Below are 14,469 nucleotides of genomic sequence, written 5' to 3' on the forward strand. Positions count from 1 at the left end.
AGGAGCATTTTTGTTATGCGAACGCAGGGCCAATGGTTGGGTACCCCTGCTAGTGTGGTTTTTATATGCAAATCACAATTCTCACCTACTTGTTGATTCAACTTATCTACATTTGCAGATGGTTTGATATGAGAAATTACGCAAAAAGTCGTTAAACTCGTTTTTTTGTATTTTTTTATGGCAAACTCTATTTGCGACTTCCATAATGGAGACTTGCATGCAATTTACGTCCGACGTTAAATCATTCACGTCATGACGTCAATTCAAGTGAAAGACGTTATTAGACCTGAAACGGTTCTTCCACCTGGAAAGTTTGAGATGGAAATTTCCAAGATTTTCCGGGAAAATCCTTACAAAAACAACTTTAAATAACTTTTCCTAAGTAAGCAAGCATGTTGACAAAGATTTTGCATGAAAAATATGCGTGAATTGGTGAAAAACTATTTACGTCTAGAGATGAACCGGTAACGTAAATTCAACGACGTGAATTCAGAAGTTATGAGAACACACCCTAAACTGCCGTTCTACGCATAATTGTCCCATGTCATTTTTGGTCGATTCTGACTTTTTGACATTTTTAAGTTTAATTTGATGTATACTTTAAGAAAAACCCATAGAATCCAGAGCTGGTGCAACCATGGGCGTTAGAGGGTTAAGCATTTGTGCCAAATTTTAACCAAATCGGTTAAGGGTTAGGGGTCGCGTTGAAGTTTGTGTGGATCTTTTTGAAAAAAAAAAATGTTTGGAGAAAACAAATATTATTTGTGTTGAAATTTCGTCAAGTGTGAGATTCTAATGTGAAATTGAACGCTCTTCAATTTTGTGGAAGTGTGCAAAACGATCCGATTTGATCCTAAAAAGTTATTAGCAATTTAAAGAAGAGGTTTTTGTAGTTATCGATTTTAAAGATATTAGTTTCATAAAACGGGTTCCACGATATTTTAACACTGCTTTGGCAAAATCGACTCGAAATTTTGGTTAAATTAAACTGGTCTCGTGTGCTTTTCTGGTGATTTCTTTCATGAAATAACAACATTAAAATTGCATTAATTTTGTAAAAATATGATACTTTTGAATTTTATTCAACGCAAAAAAAAAGTTCAAAAACTGCACTTTCGATAGCACACAGGTACTAAATTGTACTTTTTCATTCTAACAAACCCACCCAAAAAACTCACGCCTTCTTCGCCGCAAGTCCCTTCGATCGCTTCGGCCCAAGCGTCCGCGTGGTCGTTACCTTCGCCAACGGCGCAGCAACCTCGTTCATCGTCTCCAGCGCCCGTTTGTTGATCTTGGGTGAGGTGCTGCCCTTTTTGCTGGCACCCCCAACCTTTCTCTTTTTAACCTCCGGCACGGCAGCAACTCGTTCCGCATTCTCGGCATCTCCTGCCGTGGCGTCGGCGGTTTTGCGCTTCTTGCTCGACCGACGGCGACTCTTTTCGTTGAGCAGGGCGAGATTTTTGAGCGCCAGGTTTTCGTTGCCCAACTCGGTGAGGTCGGTGTTGGACTCCTGTTCGTCAAGTTGACTCTCCTCGACGCCGATCGATTTGGAAGGGGCTGGGCCGGCCGTGAAGTCGGATGGTTTCTCGACCAGTGGAGCTGCGTCGTCTTCGTCTTCGTCGTGAGCGTCTAAGTCCGCGAGGTCGCCAAACTCGGACGTGGTTTCGTCCACGGGTTGTCCGTCGCACACCTTCCGGATGGCTTCCACGAGGGCTGGTTCGCGGATGCGGAAATCGCGCACGGTACCCAGGTGGAGGAGGTAGGTGAGGTCCTTTTTGGTCTTCTTGCTTAGGAGGAGCACAAACTTGTTGAACGTTTCGATGCGGAAAACGACCTTAGGGATGAGCTTCGTCTGGCGGAGGACCTTTTCGCGGTTCCGTTTGGCGTCGGTGGTTGATTTGCGCGGTGCTTCCTCGTCGTCGCCGCCGCCCTCTTCCGACTGGCCGAGGATGTTCTCCTCGATGTGCGGAAAGAGGAGGTAGATTTTCTCCGCCAGCGGCTTGGATGATTTGATGACCAGGTTGAACCTGTTTGGAGATTGGATTTGATCATTTAATTCGCAGTCTAAGTTGAAGTGGACTTACTTGGTGGAATCGTGCGAGACGGCCGCCACCGCGTGCCGCGTGATAAAGTGCTTCGCCAGGTTGGTCAGACAACCGTACAGACTAATTAGCAGCTTGAGCAGCGCGTCCATGCAGGTTCCGAGTGTGAGCTGCGTGTTGGCCAGGTGCGTTGCCACCGACATGATGTGCACGAGCTGGGAGCACATAGATCGCTCGATGGTCTTCAGCTGGTGAAGATCTGTGAACGAAAAAGATGTTATCAACTAGCTTGCAACAATCAATAAAATTTGCATGCCAACTTACACTCATCGTTTTCGCCCTGGCCGTAGATCTTCAACCTGCCGAGCACACTGTTCGTCCTCAGCACGAAATGTTCCACGTCGTCGAGCTGCTGCTTGGTCACACTGCACAGCGCCATCAGCGCAGACTCGACCGTGATCGAGCTGATCGACTTGAGCGCGAAGCTGGGCGCCAACTCTTCCTCGTGAATTTGGCCGTACTTTTTCTCAACCAGCATCGAAACCGTATCAAAATAAGCCCCAGTTTGCGTCTTCAACCGCAAATCAAACAAAATTCGATGCACAATCCCAAGCGACTTCACCTTCAACTTGTGGTTCACGCAAAAATCCTGCAGCCACGAATAGGCACCGTTAAGGTGCGTAATCTCCAACCCCTCCGACTGGTACAGAATCTCCAAGCAAACCAACAAACCATGAATCGTCTTCTCCCCAGCCACCTCCAACTCCGCTCCATCCTCGAAAAACCTATCCACAATCCCGTGCAGCGTCTGCAGCAAATCCCCCCGAAAAGCCGTCCCCAGCGAGCAGCTAATCATCCTCAGAAAATCCACAAACTTCCGCTCGTAAACCGCCAGCGCCGTCAGCAGCGCCTGCCGGAAGCACTCCACGGCGGCCAACGCAACCTGCACGTTCCCATTTGCGCACAGCTCGTTGGTCCGCTTCACGCACCGGTCGTACGCGATCTTGCCGCACTCGCACAGGTGGTGGAATATGCGCTTGCTGTGCTTGATCTGCCAGTACTCGGGCGTGGTGCGGAGCGCCTCCAACTTCTCGGTGGCCACCCGCAGCACAAACTGGGTAAAGTCACGGTTCGAGCGGAGCGCCTCCAGGTCCTCTTCGGTGGCGTACGCGGTGGAGTCGCTGGAAATAAGAATGGGAGATGATAAGTATGATATCTTATTTTGATTTGATGTGATAACCAACAGGGCCACAAGGATGACCTATGTAGCGGATGCCTAGAATAACAGTGACGCAGACTTGAAGGGAGCACCTTTTAATTATTGCCGTATGAGGGGCCAAAAGGGGGTGCTTGAACGCGAACAAGCAAAATCACTCACTGTGTCCTCAGAGGAAGAGAATGTCCTTCCGACAGAAACCTCCAATAAATCCGAAAAAAAAGTCTGATAAAGCTGAATAGGACCTAGGACATAGGACCTTTTGAAAAAGTAAGCGAGAATAGATTTAGTAATTAGACAATCCTTAAAAATTGTACAATAAACTATTTTCCCCTTAAGACGTAGTTCTGGTCTTCCACTATCCACATCCAGTCTCCGCCATTAAAGCATACTGTCTAAAGAGAAATCATTGTTGAGAAAAGGTGAATGCGGATAGAGAGCAAATCGAGCTCAGTATCCCCTCACAAAACTGGTAAAAAATGTGAAAAAAAACCATGAAAATATGAAGAAAAATAAAAAGATAGTATGTCAATGAGGATGGATCAATGATCTCCTCACAAGGACATACAAGAGAAAGAGTGTAGAAAGAGCAAAAGAAGAACAAAAAATCAGGAATAATATATAGTCAATGCGGAAGGAGAGCAAATTGGACTCATAACAAGCTCATCTTACCCCTCTAACGCCCAGAGCTATCTTAAAAAAAAAATGGGTAAATTTTGGTCCAATACCTCTGGAATAGCTTTACTTTGGCCCACAAACATTTAATCAATGCAAAATTTTAAAATTTTGGGGTGGTGCATCAGTGCTCCTTTTTTGCTGTACCGGCAAAAACTCAATCTTTACAAAAACAAGATTTCATGCCAAATATAACATCATCTTCTTACAATTTATTATTATTATTTTTTTTTTTTTTGGGAGGGTGATCCAGCCGCACATCGTTGATGTCGAAATCTCTAAACTGGGCTCTCGTCCTGTCACGTCCGTCAGTAGTCTTGTCGTACATTACAACTAGAATCAGATCTGCCAATGAATTAGTACACTTCGACCAAATAAACACTGACGCTGTATGGATCTGACTCTAGAATAAATGCACAGTTGTGTGTTATTCATAAGTCCAACTTATTCAATTATTCATTTATTTCCAAATATTCATTTGCTAACTACGTTGGATTGAAAATCTAAACTTTAAACTAAAATCCGCTGAACTTAATGTTGAAAACTAAACACTCCTTTAACTGTTGTAGTACTATTTCTATCAAAAACAATAAAAATTTATGAACTGATATACAAATATGATAGAAATCGCAACAATGGTCGATACAACCATAATCCGAAAACCGTTAGTTCAACAGATCAACGAACTTAGTCCGATATCATTACATTATTGATTGATCGAGACTCTATGGACAATTTGACATAAAAGAATGCCTAGTATTCTAAATCAATCAAAGTTTATTGACAGCATTACTCTTACTTAATAATTGCAACTATGTTTAACATCAAATAGATTTGGAAAGGATACATATTTATTTTAAATGCTAATGCTAAGCAACAAATCAATTGTACAATCCTGAAGTCCCAACCCAAATCCCATAATGTGATAGTGAAAAAGTCACAGAAGCAGCGATGTCTTGTGCAATTGTGATATTTTCACTATCGGAGAACTACCTAGTTCACGAAGACAGCTAACCGGTCTACGCTTAAGCCCTGGGGCAGCGGCAAAGCGAGTTCTCGTAGCATGAAGTGGTGTCCATAGTGCTTATAAAACATAATGTATACCCAAATTTTAACTAATGCACAAGGATCAAATCATGCCCCTTGACTTGACAAGGCCCAGGAAACATCATCTTCTTACAATTTATTAATTGCTAAACCTTTAATAAAACAGGTTACCTTCTTTCAATAATTCTTTGGTATTTCCAAAAAAGTCCAAGAATAACTCAAATATAGAAAAATGTACGTACAAGTTTCATTGACCGCAATACAATCAATCAACTCGCTTTTCATTAGTTCTGATTGTTTCAAACTTATTTGTCCCGAAGCTATTGATTTTATCGCAATTTGAAATGTTGTTCTCCTTATGCCCAATGGTGCTCTGGTGCACCATTTTGAAAAAGCCGTAAAATATATCAAACAAGTAAAAAATTCAAATTCAATGTGTAAGGGCTCTTAAGAAGGGTCCAAATCACTCCTGAACATTTTTTTGTTTCATCTGAAATGCTTTTGTGTCGGTTGTGCCAGCTTTTAAAAATAGTTGTTAATTATTTTCTCAAAAATCCCCCATTTTTGCTTACGTTTTGGCTCGTAATTTATCAATATGGATGAAACATTTTCAAACGTTAGTTTATATGTTTCTTCAAAATTACTTTGAATTAAAATACCTAGACTTAAAACTGTATCAGAATGTTGAATGACATTGTTATTTATCCTAATTTCCGATTTTGGAACAGTACCTTTGGATCTAGATATGCAAATCGCCTGAGTCTTAGAAGCATTCAGTTGAGTTTTGCCCAGTTGTAAATAGTATGCATGTTGCTATTTATCAGTGTAGAAATTTCATTTGTTGTTTTGTTAAAGCAATCAAAATAAATCTGCACGTCATCTGCAAAGAGGTTAACATAACAGTTATGTACTTGCGATGGCAAATCATTAATATAAAGTGAAAAAATTAACTTAACCCACCTATGTGGTTGATGCCTTCCTCACTAATTACTAAAAATCGATTCGGAAATATTTTTCATTTGAACTATTATTTCTTTTGAAAGTACATCATAACTTAAACAGAGACTTTTGTGACCGTTTAGAATGTCTCTCGATCACCTATCCAACGATGGGTCGGATAATAGATCAGGACATAGTTTACTTGCATTTAATTGAGATCCGGCTGCCAGTTGTTAAAATTTTTAAGAGTCCTTGGGAAGATCTTTCAATTAACATGATGGTATTTAAATCAAATTCTGGCAATTTATCTAACATCCGGATATATGAGAAAACTAATTTTTATACATCACATTTGAACTACTTATCGAACCTTCAATTTATATAAAACTCGATCTATGGGACCCAAAACCAAGTCGAATGCAATCGGTTTGGGTCAAATCGGTTCAGCCAGTGCCGAGAAACGTGAGCTAGTTTGTTGGTCACATACATACATACATACACACAGACATTTGTTCAGTTTTTGATTCTGAGTTGATATGTATACATGAAGGTAGGGCTGAGAAGATCTTATGAAAAGAAGCGGACCAAATAACGAACTCGCTGAAACACCAGACAAAATTGGTAAAAGTTTTGAAAATGTTCCATTGTTTATTATAGTCTGAAATCTGTTTGTTGGATAAGATTTTATTAAGCGCACTGCAACTAAAACCATACAAATGTGGCTTTTTCGACTGTGTCGATCAATTTCAGATGGATTTTCGGCTTGCAGTCGTTGAAAGCACTTATTTGTGTAATTTATCAAACGTTTCGATTTTTATTAAATCATCTTCAGGGAAACTAAAAATTAGGTTTTTGGGTTTTCCGTTAATTTTGCTGTGTTTGTATGTGTACTTACTCGTACGTAGGTGTTCGGTTGTCTTGGTTCAATTTTGTTAAATTTGAAAAATGTCGGTTTTGTGGCGTCGAGAAAACTATAAAAATTGAATGTTTGTTCATTGGTCGATATTTTTGATCGGGAGTGTGTGGATTTGTGTTGTGGAGACTTACTGCATTGGTTTGTTAATGCTTTTGGAGATTCTCTTTTCGCCTAGATGTCGTTTCTAACTATTTTTGGTCGTTGTTGTTGAGAGCTCTATATAATGCCAACATAAATGGGATTTAACTGTTCGGTGTCTGTAAGTTTGTTTTCTGTGTTTGGCGTAATTGAAATGTGAAGCATTTCGAGGATGGGCAAAGCTGATTCTATGTTGTGTCGGTCTAGAATTTTTGTGTTTTTAAAAGCAAATGTGTGGTTTTGTTGGATACAATGGTTCAGCAATGTGCGTTCGCTAAGTGTTGTTAATTGGGGATCGTCTTGGGGGATACCTGTTTGTCGTAGTCGTTCCAGTGTGTTGAGTGTTGATTTGTGGCCTGATATCCTGGTTCGGAGTTTGTTTGTTGTCATTCCTATGTATTGTTGGTTGCAGTCGCTGAAGGGTATGCTGTAGATGACATTTACTGAAGATGATTTAATAAAAATCTAAACGTTGGATAATGTACACAAATAAGTGTTTGAGCTGCTTCGAACGACTGCAAGCCGAAAATCCATCTGAAAATAAAACCATACATATTTCTTATTTTTTACACATATTATCATGAGAAATCGTGTCAAAAGCCTTTGAAAAATCGGGTCTCCTACGAAAGGCCGAATCTCAAAGGGGCGAATCCCGAAAGGCCGAAATTCAAAAGGCCGAATTACTCGAAAGGCAGAATTCTCATAAGGCCGAATCCCAAAAGGCCGAATGCTCAAAAGGCCGAATCTCATAAGGCAAACCGCGCCCAAAAAGGCGGAAACGCATTCCAAACTTCGTTTGTAATGCGTTTCCGCCTTTTTGGGCGCGGTTTGCCGTTATTATTTTTATAAACCATAGTTATGTAATAAACATTGGTTTCAAAATAAAGAGGGCATAACTTTCTAGCATTGCTGCTAACTAAATTTAAAAGTTTCTATTTATTCGCCGCAAAAAAATAATTGTAATTATTTGAATTCATTTAAGTACTTGGTGACGAATGATCGAATTTCGGTTATCGTCACCATAATTCAATAAACAACACTATTGAAACACTTTTGAAATGCTTTAATTCTCGATTAAATTTTCAAAAGGCCCTATCTGCATAGAAAACCCATGAGGGATAGGTTGTTTTGAAAATTTAATCTAGAATTCATTTTACTCTACTCACTTGTATGCATGGTATCATGATCGGTAAAGATATACAGAATGTACTCATTATGTACTAATTTCGCTTCAAATTATAAAAAAGAACACAGTTCGTTAGTTTACTGTATCTTTGAATATCATAATCAATGAAAATCGAGAGAATATGAACTTGAGGACCCCGTGGCGCGGTGGTTAGCGGCTTCGGCTGCCGATCCCTCATGTGTGCTAAGGGGCCCGGGTTCGATTCCCGCCCATCTCCTCTGGGTGTTCTGTGTTTGTCCCGTTAGTTATTAAATTCAGTCTGAAAAGACGGTGTGATGTCTATTATTATTAAAATTCTGAATTCCATAATCATTCTGCCTTTCGAGACATTCGGCCTTTTGAGACGTTCTGCCTTCTGGGCAAAAGACAAAATTTGGCCTTTTGAATTTCGGCCTTCCAAGGTTCTGCCTTTTGAGTTTCAGCCTTTTGAGGCAATCCCGAAAAATCTAGCAGAAAAAGCACAATATAACCATTGGAATCGAGGACCATTCCTATGATATGGAGAAAGTAAATTTTGCGTTGAGACGAAGTCAGTACTTTTTTTTAAATTATTCTTTCGAAAACTTTTGAAAGAGCGCAGAAAATACGTAACGACGTTGAACCGATCCTCCAGCAGCGACCGCCTCGCATACATCGGCGTAGAACTTGCTTGCAACTGCCCAGGCTCCACACCAGAATATTACAATTTTCGAGTTTCCCTTTCCATATGAAATCATCTCGAAATTTGGAACCTGCAACAATAAGAGCTGAACGGATGAGTATGCTTCGTTCGAGCTCAGTATGGAGAAGGAGAAACTCTTCGCATTGGAACGCTGATGACACCAACGCAAGCTGCCGGAGAGGAGCCAAAAATTGACCATCTCAAAGACAAACGCTACGAGCTGTTTTACGTTCATTCCACAGTGTCACTTGTTTACACTCATGAAACACTACGTACCTAGCAATCGATCAACAAAAAACGTCGGACCCTGAGCTCCTTTCAAAATGTTATGCATTCTAGGAACTTGAAGTGCACATCCGTGTTTGGGAAGTGCTCAATTTTTGCAAACTCAAAAACACTCAATACCAGTAGTAATTTCGTAATTCGCAGTTTTCAGTGTAAGCACGGGCCTTGACCGATCTTATGCACCAGGTTCCCGACGAACACGCACTGCCCTTACACCTACATCTCACCCTTGCTCTGAGTCAGTACGAGCGTAAGGGCTCGAACCTCACTTGCTTAAAAAAAAGATGAAGTTGCAAAACAATGGACAGTGAAGGAAATATACTATGTAAAGAATCAATAGTAAAAGAAAGATAGTAATTTATGAAGTAAATAAAGAAATTAACAATAGTTAATGAATAGAGGTAACAAACAAGCTTAGATTGTATTGAGGGCAATTTACAGGGAAGATGAGAAATTATTCAAATAGATAAATAAGGAAAAGGCACATGATAAAAAAAATTGACATCGCTGCCAAATTAAGGGAAAGCAGACAGTTTGTTACAGCAGCATCAATTGGTAAAATAGAGTGGAAAAGCGTTGAGAAATAAGAGAATCAAATAAGTAAAATCGAAATCAAATGGAGGATAGTAAACAGAAGCCGTTTTAGAATATCAGTGAAACAAAATAAACAGAAGATAGGTGGTAGCTGAGAATGAAGAGAAGAGAAACCCCGTTGTGCGATGTTTCAGGTACATCTACAGCAGTTGACTCAACATACTGCGAATCAAAACAATACCGTCTACAATCACAAATTACTTCCCTTTCCCACATTGTTGCGCCCCTTTCTTTCAGCCGTCTCGACTCTGACCCGCGGTGGTCAAAGGTTTACGATCCGTTTCCACAGGCCACCAGCTAGGTTACACCTTGTCATCATGATGACTAAACCAAGCCAACGTGGAAGTAAAAAATAGGACACTTGCAAGGAACCAGAGCTGTACTGTTCTGATCAAGATAATTCGAATGATCTAACAGAACTACGGATGTGGTTAGTTGCGCTCCTTCCAGGATGTTCCTTACCTGGATGTCAACCGAAGAGCACGCAACAAGGTCAGTGCCATTGCATGCTCTTGGGCATCAATCCTTGGCCTGCCCAAAATCAGAAGTCATTCAAATTTGCAAAACAAGGTAACATTAAATGTAATAACTTACTCGAACACAATTCTCAGCAGTCGCTCGACCGTCGCCAAATCCCACACATTTTCCGGCCTAAAGGACAAGCTCTTCGCGGAAGACGCTCCCGCAGCCGCCGTCGACGCGATCGTTTCGTTGTTGGCCGCCTTCCTGCCTGCCTTTTTCGGTTCCATTTTCTGCAATAAAAAAAACTTGATTTAGTAGGTAGGTGAATTAAGAATTGATTTTGAAAGAACCTTAATTTTCTCACTGCAACTCTGGTGATGCTTGAAGAGTTTCAACAGATCTCGCAGCGCACCGTTGTCCGGTTTGGTCTTCCAGATGCAGTAGCTCATGCCGGCTTCGACGGTGTTCAGGTAGTGGCAGGCAATTACACAGGTTTTCGGGTCGAGCGTTCCAATCTGTGAGGACGGATTAATGTTAGAAGGGAGATCTTGGTGTTCATAACATCAACTTACAATGCCCAAGCTATCCAACGTGACTCCGTCAATCTTGTTCACCACATCTTCGAGCAGCTTCCGCGCCCCGTCACAATCGTGTCCCATGTCCTGCTGCTGATCGGCCAGCGTCATACAGTGCACCATAAAGGCGGTCAACTTGCCCACATTGTCGTAAATCTCCAGCTGCTGATCGCCGGCCGAAACATCCTCGCTCGCTCCCTGCCGATATCGCACGCACTTTTCAAAGTCAATCTCGAGCGCGCCCTCGAGCGATTCTCCAAAGTACCCACTAAAGTGCCAGTCCACAAACTGCAGCACGTGCGGCAGCAGCTTCCCGTTGAACTCGACGGCCCGGCCCAGCGATTCGTACAGCAGCTCGCGAATCTCCACCGTCTGCGTGAAGCAGCGCCTCAGAATGCCCAAAATCTCCAGCGTCAGCATGTCAAAGTGCACGTCCGGATTGTCCGCGCGACCGAGCGTCGATTGCGACAGCAGCGACATCCCGGAAATGGACAGCTGGGTGAGGTTGCCGGCCGAACCGCCGAGGACGGCCCGCCGCGAGTTGTTGTTCTTGAGCTGCTTGAGCAGGGCGCAAAAGCCAAACACGCCCATCATGCGGGTGCGCGTTTCGCTGTGGTGCATGCCTTTGCGCAGAACCTCGATGAACGCGTCCCGGATGGTGTGCGATATCCGGATCAGCGGAAAGAGGAAGGTGATGATGCGCATCGCGTGGTGGCCGTCGATCTGAAAGAAGACTTTGTAGATGTTTCTTCAAATTGTAGTCAATCAACTTACCAGTAGCAAATACTCCAAAATATAGCTGATCGACGACCCGCACTCGGACAGCGTCAACGCACTCGTCAGGCTCAACGTAATCAAACACTCGGAAAACTGCATCGCCTCCAACTCCACAAACAGATACTGCTTCAACTTGTCCACGATCCCGTTGCCAAAGATGAACCGCTTCTTGATAAAGTTCTGCAAAAACGCGATCGCGATCGTGTGCAGCTTCGGCTGCTTCTTCGCAATCAACAGCGCAAACCCAAAGTGAATCACACCCGGCGTGACCACCTCCATCCCCTCCTGGCTGTGCTCGGTCAGGATGGTCAGAATGCGGTTCACGTCGGGAACGCCCGAGGAGTCGATCCGTCCTCGGCACCACGCCGACCGCTGGCAGAGCTCGCGCTCGTGTTCGTTCTCGGCGACGAGCCGCACCAGAAAGGCCATCACTTGGGACGAGACGACCTTCATGGTGTCCGGGGTGCGGTTGATCTTGCTCATCGCGATCAGCGCGCTGATGACGAACGGGGTGAGCAGAAACTCCGGCATGTTCTGGAAGGGTTTGAACATGGCGACGACCTGCGCTTCGTCCAGGCGGAATTCAGTTACGTTTGAGAGGTGATACAGGATGGTTTCTTCCGCTTCGCGGAGTTCTTTGTCGGAAACGGGTTCTGGAATAAAAAAAAATTGTAGATTTACAAAAATTTATGCAGTTTTAAAGATCTTACCAATGCTATCAAAGTCGGTGCTGTCCCCACAGTCGTTCGACGCAATCCTCTTGTAGTAATGTTTGTGAAAGTACTTCTGCAGCGAGTATATCGGCAGAACCAGCAAACTACTATACTTCAGGCACACATGAAACAGCTGGAACGTCAACGCCGGAATCTCCAACGCTTCAAGGTGCCGAATAGCGTCACAAACCTTTCCCACCAGCAAAGTCGCCTCCTCCCTGCTCAACTGAACCTCCCGAAACATCCCGGTAAACGACGTCAAGATCCCGTTCTGAATCTTCATCTTGAACAGCTCGTCCAGCACCTTCTTCCTGTACTCCACCCCCGTCATAATAAACCCATTCACGCTGATCCGGCCCACCTGCTGGCTCAGCAGCGACAGCACATCCGGCAGCAAATCCTTCCAACCCATACACTTGGGATCCCCGGCCCGTATCGACTCCACACAATACTCCAAGATCTCCACCAGCTGGTCCGGCCCAAACTTGGGCAAATCGAGCACCAGCCGCGAAACAATATCAAACGCAACCTTCGTCGCCAGTTCCACCCGATTCAACTGCTGCAGCACGGCCATCGTAATCTGGAACCGTTTGTCGCTGGTCTTGCTCGAGTGGGTCATCCCCAGCAGGACAAAGTGCCACAGCGTGAACCCATCCGCACCCCCAATATTCGACGAAACCAGATCCACCAACTCCTTGGTCGGAATTCGTTCCAGGATTTCCTTCAGCTCGTCGTTCTTCTTCTGCTGGCCGAGCTTGATGACGGCCGCGGCAATGTTCGGGACCATTTTGAGCAGTATTTATGGCACAAAATCACACACTTTTAACACATTTTAAACGAAACACCGGGCAAGCTCATCAATCCAAGTTGGAATTTCAAAAATTGAATTTCATGAAACAACATGACAAACGGCAGTTTGCGCGCGCTGTTCTGCTTTGTTTATGTTGCGCGGTGTTTTGTTTTGCTCGTGAGAGTCGAACCGGTTCGGGTCGTGTTGCGGCAGTGAAGCGTGTCGCGCGACACTGTTGCAACATCAAGTGAATGTTGCGATTCAAAAAATATATCTAGAGTTTTTTTTGATAAGGTCCTATAAACATATGAAAGACAATGGTTTATTGGTCCTTTTCAAAAAAAACTCTGGATATATTTTTGCTGTGGTTTATTTTAAAATTTAATTTTGTTTAGCAAAGTTATCCTTACAATGAACACTTAAGGAGCCATTACAATACCGCAAACAAACAAACAAACTCGCACTTTTAGTGTTTGACAGTTAGCCAAACTCGCAAACAAGGCAAAATGTATGCAGGCTGACGATTGTACAAACAAATCCAGGCAAACACACCAAGCAGGTAAACTGGCAAACCGTAAAAAAAATTCGTTTGTTTGCCGTAGTGTAATAGCTCCTTTACTTTTACTGCTCAACAACCCTCAAGTTGGTGGAGCCCCGAGTTATAACTACAAATGTTTACAGTAGTCGATCTCGTACTTGTGTCAAACGCGTTCTGACCTGAAATTCCCTTGCCCTTTTGTCACACTTACACCAACTTTCAGGGTGTGTCAAGGTAGCACGACAAGATTTAAACTTTTTTATTATGAAAGGTGACAAAAATGCACGTTTTTTGCATTTTTTTCGGTTTTTATTGAATATCTCAGAATTGAAATCGATTTTTGGGGATCTGTGAAGGCCAAAAGGTGCACAAAATGACGTTCTTAACTCAATTTGGCCCAAAATGGACGTGCGACAAGTTAGCACAACAGCAACGATCTCTAAAAACTTTTTTTGATTTTAATGCAAAAAAAGAATAAATAGGGTCCTAAAATAAAGCTTAATTTTGTGATATCAATTTTACAACGATAAAGCTTATTTTTCTGAGTACAATGACCCTTTGTACGACCGTAAAAGATGTAAAATGGATTTTTTAATCAATTTTGAAAAATTAACTTCGCGACCCTTCTTGAAAGAAAAGGTTCAACTTGACAGCTCGTTCCAAGGGGACCATAGTTGAAACGTGTGTTTTTCAGCACTCGTCATATTTATTCAAATCGGCGAACCTCATTAGATAAATGCTGAAAAAATGTGGAGAAACTCGAGAAAAGGTCGGGTAAGCTAACTGAACTATTTTGCTCTAGAAATCTTCTTTTGCAACTGGTTGCATAAATAATTATTAAATAACAATTAATATTTGGTGACCTCTGGCAAGACATCGTAGACTTCGAGAATTTGATAATAAAATTTGCAGTTT

At 42.6% G+C, this 14,469-nt stretch overlaps 1 protein-coding gene across 1 annotated transcript; it reads right to left on the reverse strand.

Moving 5' to 3' along the window:
- Window positions 1-1,041: 1,041 nt before the first annotated feature.
- Window positions 1,042-13,165, reverse strand: LOC120418964 (Fanconi anemia group I protein-like). The gene is made up of 8 exons (XM_039581509.2): window positions 12,224-13,165; window positions 11,511-12,166; window positions 10,734-11,459; window positions 10,512-10,676; window positions 10,294-10,451; window positions 2,367-3,223; window positions 2,085-2,301; window positions 1,042-2,027 (listed from the first exon to the last, which is right to left on the reverse strand). Exons 1-8 carry the CDS (start codon window positions 13,011-13,013, stop codon window positions 1,175-1,177), a joined length of 4,422 nt encoding a protein of 1,473 aa, XP_039437443.1. The 5' UTR covers window positions 13,014-13,165; the 3' UTR covers window positions 1,042-1,174.
- Window positions 13,166-14,469: the final 1,304 nt, after the last annotated feature.

The sequence above is a fragment of the Culex pipiens genome, chromosome 2 (genome assembly GCF_016801865.2).
Source record: "Culex pipiens pallens isolate TS chromosome 2, TS_CPP_V2, whole genome shotgun sequence".
Classification (NCBI taxonomy): Eukaryota; Metazoa; Arthropoda; class Insecta; order Diptera; family Culicidae; genus Culex; species Culex pipiens.